The sequence below is a fragment of the Thermobia domestica genome, chromosome 11 (genome assembly GCF_964235325.1).
Source record: "Thermobia domestica chromosome 11, izTheDome1.hap1.1, whole genome shotgun sequence".
Taxonomy (NCBI): Eukaryota; Metazoa; Arthropoda; class Insecta; order Zygentoma; family Lepismatidae; genus Thermobia; species Thermobia domestica.
In genome coordinates, this window is record NC_137464.1 from 40,943,633 (window position 1) to 40,961,873 (window position 18,241).

Sequence of the window (18,241 nt, forward strand, 5' to 3'; positions counted from 1 at the left end):
TAGTTGAGTTGAAATTAGATATGACATTAAAATTTTAGCAAAAGAAACTTTGGGGTACTCGAAAAATGCATAGGAATAAATCATGGTCAACCAGAATTACATTAAACTAGCAGCGAAGAGAAAAACAAGCTAAACCTCTTTGGCTACAAAAGAGAACGATAGGACAACACAAACTTATGTTGTCATCAAGCGGGAAGCTTGCAACAGGTTTAAGAACAAAGAAATGGAATTTTTTGAAAGTTAAAATCATTGAAGTTGAAGATAATAAGAAAAATAAAAATATTTGGCACATGTGTAATGGCATAAATGTATTATCAAAAAGGTTCTTAATCTCGCGCTTAAACACTACCGTGTGTAAAAATTACAACACTCAGAAAGAATGATCCGAATTATGCCAAAATTGGAGGATGAGTAGAACAATATGCTAACGATAAGTGGTTAAGTTTAGGAATAAATGGCGGATGCGTGAGACTCAGCAGTGTTCCCTCTTGTATTAGCGTTGCGCTTTCGCTAGTGGTATTGCTACGTTACACTCAGTCAGTGAAGAATCATCGAACGAAGTGGAAACGTAAAAGAAAATGTCTGTAAGTCTAGTCAACGTCAAAAAGGCCTACTATCAGTGTTTGAATGTGTTCGAAAGGGACAGAATGATCAATCTGCGGGAAACAGATACGTGATACCGTTACATTTCAGCTCGTACAGAGCATGCTGTTACGAAAATGGTGCATGTGTGTAAACGATGTATAGAAGAGAACCGTACACTGTAGAGAGTGGGTCCACGCAATGTGACCACACCAAGGAATAACCACCATCTTGTCCGCATGAACGTAACGGACCATACAGTTTTGTTCAGAGTATTAACTCTACGGTAGAGTACTATAGTGGGTGTGGACTTGTGCGCATCCACGATTCAACACTGTCTGTTGCGGGCTGAACTGGTTACACGTAGATAAACCATTGCGTCAGCTGTCATTGACTCAGACTATAATGGGAATTATAACGAACTCAATTTCGTAAAACCAGTAATTTATAAGGATTTTGCGGACCTCCAAGTGGAAAAGACTGCTAGAAAATAGAGTTCATTAAAATCTGTGTTCTTCCCAAAGAAACACGAAAAATACGTTTCATATAAAACAACGGGCTGCGAAGACAACAGCTATGTTGTGCCTTAGGAAGAGAAAACTCAACTTAATTTTTTTGATAAACAGAAAGGACATTTGTTGTTGTTATTTTCATATTCTGTACTGTGAAATTGATTTTTTTTAAAATACTGTTGGTTCTTCTTAAATCTCACAAGTTCTATATTGCATGTGTTTTTGATTTCAGATCTGGCTGTAGAATCGGTAGATCGTAGCGAGCTGTTGTTTGAGAAACCTTCCTGTTTTGATTGTAATTTCCAAACCACCATCATTCGTGCGACGGAACCATCTTCCCTGCAGCCCAAAGTAGAACGTCTCTCAGGGACTTTTGTAAGTATATTAGTAAGGATTTTAACACTAAATATTAATGCTTTTCTATTTTAACACATTTTCTTAGTTAATTATTGAAGTTTAGTGTCTTATTTTAACAACGAGGTTAAAAGAGGTATGTAGCGGTAGCTTAACATTAGATCCGCACTCCATCACACTCTTAAGCACTCATCGGAAATAGAATCTTTCTCTCCCATACTACTGATAAATTCAAGGGTGGTTTTCATTTTGAAAGAGTAAATATTATTCATGAAATTATTATATTCCCCACACTAGTAAATTAGAAGTGAACATTCTATATTTCTTCAAAATAGTATTTGTGCAGATCTTCTGAAAACAAATCATTAAAAAAATAAAATTTCTTACTATTTTATATTGATTTCCAATATGAATCCACATACACTTCACATATATCAGTTGTACCACCATACACTTTTTCAGAGGGATTTTGCTCGCCCATAGTTTTACTTATAAAAGTGAAATTATCACTCATATTATAACGTAATTTGTTACAGTCGTGCCATGATATATGAGAAGCATGCAGCGTTACTTCAAATGACATGTATTATGATACTGCTTTGCAAGAAGTGCAACGCCTCAACAAAGAGAGCAATATGAATTATTATTCACTAATTCAAGCAGTTTGTCAATGCATTTTCGGAAGTCTTTGATAATTCGTATTTCTCCAACTTTTCGCTGCTTGCAAGCCACGCGTTCACACGTTGCAACCAGCATCTCTTTATAACGCTTGTGTGGAAACAAAGCCAAGGCATCACATTGTTGGCCTCATTTTGCGACATAACACTGGACACAGAAGTTTACATGGGAATTTCTCGTGAATGTGTCAATCAGTTAGATGACCAGTAACTTAACTAGTTCTAGAAGGATGGCACCACTCGGCCCAACTTCTAATACCAGCATGAAAAAAATTAACAATCGTGTCGCTTGCGCGGAGTTTAACTACCACTTGAATGCAAATGGATATCATTAAATGCTGTAGACTACTAGACAACTGCAATGTAGCATTTGCGGAGGAAAATTTACGCTGTGACTCCTGATGAATTAATGACTACCTTCTGAATAATGGACAGTCGTGCTCAGGCAATCAGAAATACATAATGACCAGTTTAAATACTCCTTACGTTGCCACCATGCTTCTCGCATGTCTATCAAGAGTTTTTAAGATATGTCCATCTTATAGCTTTTTCCATCCATTTTTTAAATTTCCACCTTTTTCTTTCCTTCTAGACGATATATATGTTATGTTCCTTACCAGTTATAACTTTGTAATAAATTGTTCTTTAAGAAATTCACTAATTTCACTTATGTGGTATATATAAAACCGCTGAAACACATATTTGATTATTTTAGATGGAAAATCTAAATACGAAATTTCATGTCTTTAACCTTGAGGAGAACTTCCTCTTGGCTAAGCGGTTAGCGTACGCGCCTTTGTATTGGGAGACAATGATTCTATTCCAGGCGGGAGCTCATGTGGTTCGGATTCTACTTTAAGCTGTGGGTTCACGTCTCATGTAGCCTTACTGCTGAAAAGGATGCTAAACAGAAAATCAAATCAAATCCAATTATCTTGAGAGGTTTCGAGATATAGCCATTTTATTATAACAATTGCAACCTCTAGCCTTTTTTCTTCCCTTCCAAGGGGAACACTAAAGAACGCTGATAATCGTATTTAATTACTTTAAATCAGAAGTCCAAATCTCAAATTGTATTTTTTACTTTAAAAGATTCTGAGATATGGATATTTTAATATAATAATTTAATCCCAATTTCCTTCATTCCACGCCGGATTTCGAAAAGTCATTCCTTTCTGATTTCTTACGTCACAAATTCTGTACACTGTCCAAATTTGAAGTTTCTAGCTTGAGTAGTCTATATGTTGATCAGTCAGTCACTCACTCAAAACTTCTCTCATACAGAATAGCGGAAAACTAGGCATATAGTTATAAGGATTCTTGTTTTTTATATGAGTTTTTGATCATAAAAAACAATATCTTTATGAGATCATAATCAAAATGATATATGAATTACAATTAAGTACAATCTCAGAGATACTCAAAGTGCCGGACTTCAGTATTTATACATTCCTACAGTCTAGTTTCTGCACTCAGGCACAAGAAATGGCACAAATTATTTTATTTTATTCATTTCTTGATCCATTTCTCCTGTAAAATTAGTGCGCCATTTACTCAATATTCTTTCATCTTTGACAACAACCCTAAGAAATAGCTTTTGTTATCTGGTGATCGTTGTGGCCATTCAGCTGGGCTTCATCAACCTATCCAACGGTGCGTAATTCGTTATCAAGAAACTCACCCACTGTTACAGCGCATGGTGGGGAGGAGCTCCATCTTGCCGTAAATAAAGGTCATCATTATCATGTTATTGTTGTAATTGTGAAATTGCAGTGCCCAGTTAAAAGTCTTTGAAGTCTTTGAGTTTAACGTCCGACGACTATGCCTGTTAGGCCAAGGGAGACGATGATTAAAGCAAGTGAATGATGATGGAAGAGTTGGTGGAATGAGAAAGTGAGAGGAAACGGAAGTACCCCGAGAAAACCCAGTTGTCCACCAAAAATTTACTTCGCCGGGAATCGAACTAGAAACCCCATGCATCAGAAGTAAGAACACTCTACCACTGAGCCACCGTCCCGTCCCTCCCAGTGTTCATTTAAGGCATAGGCCGTGAGTAAGAGTTCCATTACAGAAGATACACGCAAGGACATTTTACATGAAACGCTTGCCCAACCTGTAACACCAGATTAATTCAATTGTCGTTCAAGTGTTATATGGGGCCTTTTTTTGTACACAGTTATACCTATTAAGTGCATCTGGAAGTTTAAAATTTGCTACGTCTGGCGAAGACACATTTCGAATGATTCCATCATCTAGTTTTTTCTGTATTCTACATTACCTTGCAGAATTGTAATTGACGATTGGAATCACCCTCTAATAATCCATGAAGTGAATCTTGGCTGATACATTTCAAACCGAAACGTTGAATCAGAAGCCCAAAGATCTACGGGAAACTCTCGCCCTTTATTTTATTTTATTATATTTTATTTTTTGGTTTAGGCAAATGCCTGTGCAACTAACATTTCATTGTGCTTGTCCATTATAGTGACCAGTGGACCACTCTTTGGTGCAATACAGATAGAGTCAATTTCATCAAATTTATTGCGTAGTCTACTTGGTGAAGATGTATCAAATTTTGTAGCCCATTTTCGTCGAATATTTTCATTCCCTGTCTTCCTGTATTTTTTGGTTATCCATTATCATTGGTCGATGATTAAATTATCAACAATGACTTTCTGAAAAAAATGGCATGCCTCGGATCAGAGCAAGCATGTCTAACATCAGAGGTGAGCGTTATTATTGAGCTACCGTAAGATTGTTGAAACATTCAAATAGAATTAAAATTTGTAAAAAAATCTAATGTTGAAATCTACATGTTTGACGTTGTAAAGGGGCAAAACATAGAGAATATGAAGACATCAGCTACCAGTTTGAAAACCACCATATTGGATTTTGGCTAAAATGCTTATAGGGTATGATATTCTTGGTAACGTGTTCTCTTTGAAGGACATGGGTGTATTTATTTTTACTCTTTCGTTATATTATTATTATTATTATTATTATTATTATTATTATTATTATTATTATTATTATTATTATTATTATTATTATTATTATTATTATCCGAAAGTAACGAAACTGATGCGGTGTCCATAAGTTCGTCACAAATGAAACTAAAATATTAAAAATAGACCGAAACAATTGCACTGATTGCTTTTTAAGACCACTCACTAGCATTTTTCGTAAATGAAATATAGGTTGTTTTAAGATGTGCCCACCGAGGTTCACATGCGTCATTTTTGTGACGTAATATGACACGACAACAAGGGATAACTACTGTTTCACTTTCCGAGCGAGCTCTTTCATAATTTGTCAACATGACTTTTCTTAACTTTCCGTAATAATTCCACAGAATGTCATTTCAGAGTCTGGTGTGCACTTGTTAAATTTTAATTTGGTATTTCAAACATTTGGGACTGCCTCGTATTCCAGCTTCAAAACAAATCTCTAGTACGAAATTTGTTTATTAACTGGAAATTTTTATTAGATTTTCAAAAGTCTTATATATATATATATATATATATATATATATATATATATATATATATATATATATATATATATATATATATATATATATATATTCCTGCTCCCTTTAATTTGTTGCTTTGTTTTTCTTCTTTTTACTCGTGTATAGAGAAAACCCAAGCCGTCTTTGCCAATTACACATCTAAATTTAGATAGAATAGTTAATCTCTCTAACTTTATAAATATAACAATATTCCATTTATTCTCTTTTTCGATATTTTGCAGATGCCGCCAGAGATGTGTAGTTTGACGTCAGACCGTCAGGGGACACTAACCCGTAGCAGAAGCAGAGAAGATAAAAACACGAACAATTTTGAATTAAATGGTGTTTTAATAAAGGAAAAACTTATGTCTAACCAAATTCCAGAGAGTTGTGTATAGGTAAACTATTTAGAACAAATAAAGAAATAAAAAAGAAAACAAGATAATTATAGATAGTGTGTATGGCACTGACTTGGACGTACGCATCAGTGCTTTTGCGTGTGAAAGAGTGCGTTATTTTATGTGTTCGGGAATGAATGTGCGTACGTATATTATTGCGTTTAAAAGTGTATATGTTGTGCGGGAGTGCGTATTTATTATACATATGTAAAAAATGAAAATTCCTTTTTTCAAAAAAGTACAAAGTACCTAATTATTAATATTATTAACGGAATAAAAGTTATTATACAAGACGTGAAAATCTAATGTATTATTACAATATTGTGATGCGTTTTGCATAGCGAGTGATTTTGTTTTTATAGTGGAAACATATCGACTGATACAGTTGGAAAAATATTTTTGAGATGGCAATGATAACATAATGTGAGGGTAACAATAAATAAAATAAACAAATACATGAAAGATAAATTTCCAAATAGCCAAATAAATGCTAAACTTACAATATTGTTGCGGAGCTGTTGATCTATCTTTTTTTATGTTAAATTTGAAAAGTGAAAACAAAATAATAAGCCCAGATAGATTGTACATTGTTTCCGAGTGACAAAAATGTGTTACCTGAAAAATAAATGACAGGTGGATATTGTTTTCAGAATTTTAAAAAAGAAGAAAATTTTATTTGAAAATTAAAACATAATAACGATTCGATCTCTGATAATACAATAACATGTTTTCTGTTGAATGTTCAACGTATCCCCCTCTGGTTGTATGGATGTTTGCGAGAATATTGGGTACAATATAGTATGTGTACGTATGTATGTGCGCGAGCGTCCGTGGGCTTCTGTTTTTCATATGTGCTGTGGCGCAAAGCAGTTTTGGTGGCATCAAGACTTACACAAGAAACAAGAAAAGGAAGAGATAAAATTAGTTATTTTTCTTGTTTGTTTGTTTGTTTGTTTGTTTGTTTGTAACAGATCTTGGTGATTTGTACGGAACAAGAAGCAAAGAAGAATCAGAAAATGCTGTTGTATGCGTTTGTGCGTGAAAAATTTAACAAATTAAATATTTCAATATGTACCGTAATATAAATAAACCAACAATTTCAGTTTTCATGTTGAATACATTTAAAGCAACAGTGTACTTATGAAAAAGACACCTGTTCTTACATATAGACAGGAAAATGGAAGAAAGAAACAGGTTTTCATATGATCAGTTTGATAATGCCATATTCGTAAATTTCTAGTGTCATTCATACGAGAAGCTGCAACTGGTAAGGATCTATTAAGAATATGTTTAATATTTTTTAATTTTAGTTCTTTCTTTTAAATACATTCCGAATATAACCAGTATCTGGTTATTGTATACCATAAACCAACTGAAGAGAGAATAAATTTTGGAAATATATTGAACAGCGTCTAAATTTCGAGATTTCGTCTTACCGTGGTACATTCAATTTTCTTCTAAATACATGATTGGATGTTGCCATACTGATACGAAATTCATCTCATCCGCTGGGGGCTATCTTTGTATCAATATTCAAGTAAATATCAATTAGGATTACTAGCAGCAGATTCGAAATCAAAATATTGGCCATGAGGAATTATCTGCTTAATATATCTCTGACAATTGCCCATCGATCATATATGCGGCCCATTATTGGGTCGAAGATGGCATACTCATGGAGTCTAGGTTACTAAGATAAAATGTTAACTGTTATTCTATAGTCTCTTCTTAATTAAAATATGTTTAAAGCGTAGTTATTAATACAGGACAAGTCAAAATGATGGACTCGATTTCAGAACTTTATTCTGGGAAATCTAACAAACATATAACATTGCAACATATGCGTTTCAAAAGGTTAAACTTTCTCCGCCTTATGCAGAGTTGTTTCGACGTATGATTAGAGTCATACTAAAAGCCTGACTATTGCAGGAAACATATGTTACTTGAACTCTTTAGTATGACACCAAATACGCGTCAGAACGACTCTGCATAAGGCCCTCTAAGTTTAGTTTCCATGTGTTGTCCGCACTTGCTACTGCTAAAGAGTCAGCACCAAATGAATTGCTGATGTTGACCTACGCAACACACTACAAAAGGTTTAGAGGAGACAGACTATCGTCTTTATATGAGCCGTGTTACGCAAGGTGCTCACACATAACACTTGTGATGATATTTTTCCTTTCTAAGCACATGTCTCACAATAACATATGTCTAATTAGGTTTCACAAGTCAAATTTCTGAAATCTGGTCCATCATTTTGAATTGTCCTGTATATGATTATTTTTTGCAGTATATAAATACATATAATTATACATCTGGAAAATAAAAGAATAATACATCTTATAATACATCTGGTCTTATAATACATCTGGAAAATAAAAGAATAATCTATGTGTTACAGTTTATTCGATCAAGATAAACGGATAATAGTTTTGGATTGTTTGAAAGATAAATTTGTTGGAAACAGTGCTATTCGTAGTGTCGTTTCTAAAATATCGAAAATATTAAACTTCGTTTGTACTGTATTATGTGTGTACTCTATACGAATTAATTTTTCCGTTACAGTGTTTCTCAGACTCTTTGTTAGAGTACTGTGCGATAGTACTACAATAAGTGTCTAATATTAAGCTTTCTTCTTAAGAGTCTTCATCCCGGCGAAATTAAAATAAAGCTAATTTTACAGTAATTATGTGATATCTTCATATAGATTAATATCATACCGAGTGAATCAAAACTCTTGGGCCATAGATCAATTCCTTTATGAGTAAAGATATGACAAAAATGAAAATAGAGAAAAGTTGTTGGTTTTCAATCTAAAGAGACGGATTTTTCTCCCGCTTGGTGTCCACACTACCCTATTTTAAGATGCCTTATTAAATGAATAGCAAACTTCATAGGTCAGTAAGCTGTTCGAACGAATGTAAGAGAACGCAAAAATGATGTGATGAACGTGCGCGTGGATCTGTTTAGGAATATAGAACATCTCAAATCATTTTCCCAACAATGTCGTGTTTTTGATACTGTAATTATCCAAAAGAGACCATCGAACTTGTAACATTAGTTGTTTCTTCACCGAACAGAGAACACTTAAGCTTACTGTATGGAGCCCTAATGGATGATGCTATTGGAAAATTTCCATCATTTTAAATTGAAAAAACTTTATATTTTCAACAGTTTTCTCTCATTCTAATTTTCCGTATCCTTACTCATTTTCTTATATTGAAATGTATTACTTTGGATACACCCTATATATTGTTACAATGCACATGTGTCCCTACCTCAGTTGGCGTCTCGTCACATGCATTTTATCAACAGCATGGAAGTGTGGTTTTGAAATTAACCTCGTAACAGAAAAACCCGAGATTACACGGGTGTTTAATTTTATTGAAAATATAAAATACCGATTATACTCGTGATAACTTCTTTCTTAACCTTACATGTTTTAAAAAAGGACGATTATACTCGGTTTCCTATGTTTCTATTTGTTTCCGCCAGGTAGTGCTGTTAAAGTCGTTGTTTACGTACCTTTCCGGTAGATACCACTATAATCTCCGTTCAGCATTCCAGTTTATTTTGGTCTGCAACTCGGACTAATAACAAAGTCCGTAAAATATAAACAATTGTTTACATACACCAACTAGTGTTCCAGTATTTTTTTTTTTTTTTTTTTGCGTTTATTTTGATTATTGAAATGCATTTTCTTGTTTGTTTTTACAAGTTCCATAAGTAATTGTCCGATTGAGAGCATGAATATACTAGTTATATTACTATGTACTTTAAAGAATTTTCAGATATATGCACTGTTCGTAGTTTGAAGGAAATTTCCCTAACCTAGAGAAATTTCATAGGTAAACTTAACAAAAAGTGAAAATCCTGGGAAATTTTAGTAGTGACTGATTGGTTAATATAAATGCTTAAATTTTTCTTTGTTCTTCAGAAATAAACCAATGCAATAGCAGTAGATTGTATGCGTGTGCCCGTATGTCTGTTCAAAGTAGCACAATTTGTACCCATTTGGTGCACTGGATGTACCTCTGGTGCATGAGGAAATTGGTTCAATCCTAGCTCGTGCCAAGTGAGGTTTATGGTGGATAAACACCGTGTGCGTGGGTCTTTTCGGGTTCTCCCGTTTCCGCCCTCCCCACTTTCTTTGTTTCCACCATTTCATTATTTCTCATCATTACCGTCTCCTTTAGCATAGCCGTATAATTGTAGAACGTTGAATTTAAAGATTTCATTTCATTGTGTTGACTGGTTGTATTTGTGTGTATTATTTTGTTTAAAAAAATGAACAAGGAAACAATAAAAAATAGAAGTAAAAGCAAATGAATAAAACAAATGTGGTTGGCACTTCTTTTAATAAAGCTAAATTAATATTATCACATAACTCCTGCCAAAGGAATTTGACACTCAACAAACTAGAGGAAAATTTATAAGAAAAAGGGAAAATTGTAGTCAGTTGAAGGAAATTTTCTTAAGGAAACCTTCGAACACTAGATACATATAATTGTTGAGTTGCCAACAATCAATGTTATCATCGTCATTTATAATGTTCTTAAGTGATTTTTTTCAATTGAGTAATAAAACAAAATACGTTAAAATTGAAACTTCTTTGTGCTTAAAATTTGTACATTAAGACGTTAATTTCAACACAAAAATTGAATTATTGTGTTGCTCCCATTAAACATTCTAATGGGTGCTTGCATGGTCGTACGTAGGGTCCCCCCTCTTAAAAATTTCGACTTTTCTGTCTAATTGTAGTGGTTATTTTACAATTTTAAATACAATATATCCTAATATTGAGTTTGTCTGCCACAACGCGTTGGACACCTCCGGACATAAATTTCTATATGCATGGCTGGGTGTTTGAATCCAAGAGCACCCATGGTGTTTCGGTGCCTATGGTTGCATTGGTTCGAAGTCAGTTCCTCGTCATTTTCTTAGGTTACGCATATGAACGTAAATAAATTTGGCAAGTAAAAAAATTGGTAAGTATAATTCTCAGTAATAAGCGACATATTCATTTTTTGTAGATAGTCGATTACAAACAGTTTATAATCAAAGCGCGATAAAGGTTCAGATCATAAGAACAGTTATGTCTTTAATGTGAAATCAAATCTTCAAGCCCTAGTGAGCTTTATGATGGACAAACATGGTGAGCGCGGGTTCATTTGAGGTTTTCTTTTTCTCTTTCACTTTCACATCATTTTATTAGTCTTCGTCATTTCTATCCTTGTACAGGTTAAACCGTTAAACCAAAATTTAAAAAAAAAAAAAAAGGAAACAAACGGTTAAAATCATTTGTTTTCTTCTCAAACTCGAATAAACTTAAATTATCCGTCTACCACTGACTTTAACAAAACATTTCCTTTAATATTTCCCTTTTGTACAAATAGACAAGTGTGTGTTGCATCAACTTTCTTACACAAATCTTACTTTATCGACAATTTGTCCTACTGTTATTTACGGAAACACAATGAAATAATTTCTTTATTTTCAATGGCACACCCACGTAATTAATAAGAGAAAATCTTAACACTTTATTTTCTTTTGAAAGCTCAAGGTTATTGCGCCATCTTAATTTTCTAATAGGTCAAACAATAAAAATCTTGTATGTCAGATTTTAAGTATAAAATCTATGACTTTTAAAGTTTGGGGCATTGTTTGTTTTACTATTCATTTAGAGTTACACCTATTCTGAACAATATTTAAAATATCTTTCTAATTGTACATTGAGAAATTTATAGGTAGAGCTAATTGTGTATTTAAGGTGCTACCGTCTCGAGACCCCCAGAAATAAATTTGTTAGTTTTTCGCATTTCACATACAACAATAATCATTAATACCATTTCTAAGAATTTCATTGACTTTCCATTTTCGTATGCTCTTTGTTCAAAAATAGTATTGTATTTCTCAATTACATTCCATGTAAGAACTGCGTTTTTTCTGTCTTTCATCCATTATACTAATTTGTTTCTTTTTCTTAGTTGTTACTTTCTTTCGTTTCTCCTATCATACGTTCGACCGTTGTTAGTTGTGATTCAAGTCGGCTGTCGTCAGTAACATCAAAACTGAGAGGAGCTGATAAGTGAATCTGGTGTTCACAGCAATTTGTAAGGATATCAACATAACGGGACTAGCAAAGGAATATTTACATCGTTTCAGTTATAAAGAAATGTAAATGTTTGAAGTTAAGAATATCAAGAGGGAAGGCAATAAGTAGTCCGAAAAATTAGACAGGCCAAAAGAATGTTTCCTTTTCCTTCTATGCATAAGTAAAAACTTAGATTCACTGCTAATTATTTGTGTTTATCATATCACATAAGATTCACCAGTCTGCTACTCTTGCCATTAAAATATATTTAATTCACAAACTCAGGAAGCAATTGCCGCTTCTTCTTCCCCGTGTTGTGCATAGCTCTCCGAAACAAAATCCTAAATACGCCGCTGAGTAGAGCATATCTGCTTAAATGGATAATTTGTATTGGCATTTCTGGATAAAAAATAATGTCCAATTTAGTGCTATTCTGAATATCAATTCGTCATCTCAATTTGTAATCAATAAAGTAGGTGCAGAAATTCCTGTCTCTTGAGGTAACCTGGAAAGATACAAACAAAACTCTTTGGGCTTCTAGTGAGCTCCCGGTTGAGACCAAGAGAACGGAAGGATTGAGAAAATAAATAATCTTTTGGTTAAGGGGTGCTAATATGTATCTAGCATTATAGTAAATCGAAGTTATCTCGAAAAGCTCTCTTCTGTCCATTGAAAGTATAATAGTTTATTTGTTCCTTTGTTCCTTGAAATATAGTGTCTTTTTTCAGCACCGAAGCTATATGAGTCATGAATCTTCAGTTTGAAATGAATCAAATCCACTGTAATGCGTTCAATACTCTCCCGTCGGTATTCGAACCCGGGACAATTTACACCAAGGCACATATGTTATTCATTAGACCAACGGAAAGTATTAAGACAATAGTCGTAGCTTTACGCTGGTTTAGTGGGTAATATGCGTATATAGGATCTCAGATTCGATTCTCAGTGGAAAAACCACAGGACTCGGATTTTAAACTGTACACCCTTGTCTCATATAGCCATGGTCCTGAAAACGGACGCTGATGCTTAACTTCAAACAAAGACATGTCTTCACTAACTTTGCAATTTTGCATAAACCAATGTGTTCACTAAGGTATCATGTGGCTTACGTATTTTAATAACGACAGGATCCTTCTTAACTTTTATAGACAGTTGCTTGACTGTACCTTTATTCATTGATAAGACATTAATATAAAAACTGCATTTTGCTCAGTCTACATAGTGCAGAAGTGAGCCAAACCACCACCAAATTTTGTTTTAATTTTTTTCATCACCGTAAGTTTTAGTTTTCTGAAGTTTAAATTAAAAAAAAAAAGTTATTGTAAATATTATATTTTTAAGTACGTAATAAATGACTAAAATAACAATAATAATAACATATCGTTATCATAATGATATACCTAGTGATAAGTAGTTAATTAATATATATTTTAAGACTAAAGAAAAATAAATATCTTTTCACGTAAAATTTATAAATTTAGAGATAACATATTTTTCAGAATAATTAATTTCAGTACATTAAAAAAAACAACTAACAAGAATTTACTCAAATAACTTTTCTGTACACATTTAAAATGAAGCATATTTAAATTTCTAGTGAAATGTTCTAGTTAGATACGTAATGTTCTCTAAATAACTATAAAGTCAATATTATAAATTACGTATTAAACTTATCAAATATGTTTTTTGGTAAAGACAGATCGACTGTAAGGCATATCTAAAGGTCCAAGACATATCGAAGCTCTTGTGCGTAAAATGTATCAAAAAGGTACTATTAACAGATTTGCGAATATTAATAAAATATATAAATCGTACTGATGTTTCTTAATATTAAACTCAAGGAATATTTAATAAATCTTACCTTTAAATCATTATTAGTCTACATTTTAATGAAAGATGCATGTTCGAAACTGGAATTACGCACCATCTCAATTTAGTCACATTTCAAAAAGTTCTTTGAAGAAGAGATTAATATTGCCTTTTCCTAGTTTGGCCAATGTTTAATTTCATCAAAACAATAAAGAATCAATACTATAGAGAACATAACAAATTCATGTAAAAGAGCGTTTTATTACATAAAAAATTCAAAAGAATTTAATAATGAAATGATAAACTCTCATTAATTTTTTTTTCACGTCAAAATAATACTTTACAACATCATCTTTCAAATCAGTTAAGAAACAAATGGATTAAGATACAACATTTTCTTGTCATAATAGAAAAAAAAATATTTCAGTCAGAATGTAGCTCTCCACAATACATGTTATACGATAAGATTCGCAAACAGGATAATCATAGCGTGTCAGAATCCATAGAATCATTTTATAATGGTCAAAAATACAAACAGTCATTTCACTTATTATCGCCAGAATGACAACATAAGCATTCTTTCAAATGTAATACATAATAAAACTCTCAATAGAAGAGACAGCATAATCGTCTAATTGATTGAAATAAATATATATAATAAAGCAAAAATATTAGAGGATGCTTCGAGCGTTTACTGTGTGCTTTTTTTATGTTCAAACCCCACGGCGCGGCGCTTTATCGGCAAATGCTGTAAGAGTTACCCCATTGAGCGATCCGCTTACAATCAGAAAAAAATTATATCTGAGAGAACTGGGATATATTAAGTGCATTTATTGAATTTAATAAATACCAATATTATTTTAAAAAATTGCTCCACTATGTTAGCAATTGATTTTACATGGATTAAAATTATATTAGAAATTAATATATAGATATACGGACCGCTTGGATTGCAAGTGACATAACTCCAAGAAATTAAAATTTTCCAGGAAAGACCTTTGAACTTGAACACCTCTTGTAAAACGTATCAACAGAATATTATTCCTTATTAGCATTAGGAAATAAATTGCATAATTATATTTTTGGTTGCAACCATGGAAAGTATGAAATTTCATGAGATATTAAACTTTCAAGTTCTTTCCTGAAAAAAAATCAATTTTGGAGTTACACCCTTGGCATCCAAACGGTCTATACCGCAATTGCATTCGAATAAACAGCAAATACATTGTCATCAACAAACGTACCTCCTACTGTGTACTTCGCTCACGGGGACTGGAAATGTAAGTTACGTTGATTTCCCACGATTGTCGATAATAGTTGGACAGCTAACCAGAAGTAAAAGTAGGATTTTAACTTTCATTCCAGTTGATTATAAGGAATTTAAACTATATTATTATAATTATTTATGTATTCAAGTTCTAGTTATAAATGGAAATATTATTTTAAAATACTAGATTAAGAAAACATGATTCCTGAAGCTATTTACTTATTAGTTGCTCTACTTACGCATCTAAATTCGGCTGTCTAATCAACTTCCAAATCATTCGCTGATACAAATGTACAACACGCACGGTATAGTCGATTTCTTCTATACATGGACAGTTCGGTAAACTCTTTGAACTTCCTCTGCTGGATTTTACAACAATATCTCTTCCTCCCCCCATTGCTCTTTTGACTGCATTTGCATGATTGCAATGCTGCAGCACCCACTGTGTTTCAGTCTGTTTTTCACTCTCTCTCCGAATACCATCGTTAATGCGAAACAGATGTCAGGCCTCCATATTTTGCTAGAATCGAGTAATATATATATATATATATATATATATATATATATATATGTGTGTGTGTGTGTGTGTGTTAAACAGCAATTTTCTAATCACTGACGGAAAGGGCAGCTTGTGGAACTGTGGCAACTAAGTAGTCCATGTGCACTTGACGAGCGTCTGTTAAGTGCTGGAAATAAGGGTTCTGGTTGGCCATTTAGTTACCGGTGGTGTTTTCCACAAGTTCCCGCGAACAATGACTTATTTAAAGCACTAGACACCACATGTAGAAGAGGGTATCATTTGTATACAAACTGCACATGTATAGAAGAAATCGACTATACAATAAGTTTTAAGTATGCCACTTAAATTCAATATTACCTTCACCAACTTTAAAATTCTGTGCTGGATACGGTATCATTACAGATTTTTTCAATGAATTTTTTGACACTTGTTTATATTACTATGATAACAATTTAAAAAAAAAACAATTAATAGAGATTTCTTTTCAAAATTTGGAGATTATCCCCGGAAAACATGGCTGTCTAGGAACTTTAGGCTACAGACTGCGTCTGACCAACTTATCATGTGTTTAATTTTGAAAGAGAATGGACTTAAATAATCATTTGTTAATTCATATGATCGAGATGGAACAAATTATACGCATTGTTATTATTAAATTACGTTAATATTATTTATTTGAAGTATCATGTATCAAAAATTTTCTCCCAAATTATACATTCTGAAAAAACAAGCTTACAGAATGAAGTGTTGAAGTAAACGTAGGTATGTTAAGTAACAAATTTAGACTTAGCCTATAAGTAACAGACGCACAAACTATTGAAAGGCCTAACTATGTTCATTGCAGGAAAAAAATAATATATTCTCACAAACAGGGTTCACCTACATTGCATCAATAAAAAAAAGAGAACTTCACGAAATCTTATGTAACATTAGCTTTTGACATATTTATAAAAATGCATTCAAACTTAATGAATTTTTTTAAATGAAAATAATGACCAGAAATCTTAACAATGAAAGTTCAACGTTTTGAACAGAGAACGGTACATATCTACTAAATATCCCAATTATATTCTTAAATTACATCAATATCCTATGAAGTGAATACGCATTTGTCTGAGTTTTACTAACGCAATCAAATAAATGACTACAATTAGGTAAAAACATTTAAATATATTAATAGAATTAAATATTTATATGACAATATGTGCTATCTATGAAGAAAGAAATGTATTTATGTATGTAACATTGTATTATTTGTTGTATACTATGATTATTTGAATTACTGCTGTTGACAGCTTCTTGTATGAATGACACTGTTCCCTTTTGCTAATATGCATGGGCATTGTTGTCTAAAAATTTCTCAAGCCCTCATTGTACAGTGTAGATTTTGTATACTTTGGTTAGAATAAAGACATATCGATGTTTTAATAACAAATGTAGTTTAAAAAAATGAAATATTGGAAAGAAAAAACTGTATTTCTATTTAATTTGTTTAAGGAAAAAAATCTCATTCATTAGACTTGCAAAGATAATAATGACAATATAAAATGTGTTTATTATTTGTCAAAAAATATCTGATAAAGAAAAATGAAACAAAGATTTCTTGAACAAATTTTATGTATTTTTAGTTTTACCTTTATTATTTTGCTTAAGTCAGTGCGTTATTTTGGAAGTTATCGACGAAATAAAGGAAGAACGTTTCGCCATCACACAGTGTTAGAAATTGAAGATAAAATTTTCCTTTGGAAGGGAAATTTGGTATTGGAATGTGCTGCAAAGGAGTAAAAGGGAATTCGACTTTTAGTTTTAACCTTTATTATTTTGTTTAAGTCACTGGCGTTATTTCAAAAGTCATCGACGAAATAAAGAAAGAACATCACATCATCACAGTCAGTCGTTCTTTCAGAAAAAAAAAATGTTACGGGGGAGCACTGCTGGTACTATTCTATTTATTATTATATAAAAACATGTATTATTTTTGTCTCCTCCGTGGGGGCACTCTCAGAGCTCCGGGGGGCAGTGCCCGCCAAAAAATATGTCTGGAAGAAACACTGCACACAGTATTGCCAATTGAAAGTAAATTTTTCTTAGGAAGGGAAATTTGGTATTTGAAGGTGCTGCAAAGGGATAAAAGGGAATTTGACTTTTAGTTTAACCTTTATTATTTTGCTTAAGTCACTGAGTTATTTCAAGAGTTATCAACGAAATAAAGCAAGAACGTTACACCATCACAGAGGGTTTGCAATTGAAGATAAATTTCTCTTCGGAAGGAAAATTTGGTATTTGAATGTGCTGCAAACGAGTAAAAGAGAATTCGTCTTTTAGTTTAACCTTTGTTATTTTATTTAAGTCACTGCATTCTTCCAAAAGATATCGACGAATTAAAGGAAGAATATTACACCATCAAACAGTGTTGCCAATTGAAAGTAAACTTCCCTTTGGAAGGGAAATTTACTATTTCAGTGTGCTGGATAGGACATCAGGGGCGGATACAGGACGGACTTCTGAGGGAGCGGT

The 18,241-nt window shown here is 32.8% G+C and overlaps 1 protein-coding gene across 2 annotated transcripts in view; it reads left to right on the forward strand.

Annotated features, from left to right (window-relative positions):
- The window catches only part of LOC145664063 (kin of IRRE-like protein 3), a 522,782-nt gene extending 505,452 nt beyond the window's left edge, over positions 1-17,330 (forward strand). For both annotated transcript variants that reach the window (XM_081730403.1, XM_081730404.1), the window contains 2 exons: positions 1,327-1,469; positions 5,879-17,330. In XM_081730403.1, coding sequence (XP_081586529.1) covers positions 1,327-1,469; positions 5,879-6,034 — 299 coding nt within the window. In that variant the 3' untranslated portion in view covers positions 6,035-17,330. The remainder of the gene's footprint in view (positions 1-1,326; positions 1,470-5,878) is intronic.
- Positions 17,331-18,241: the final 911 nt, after the last annotated feature.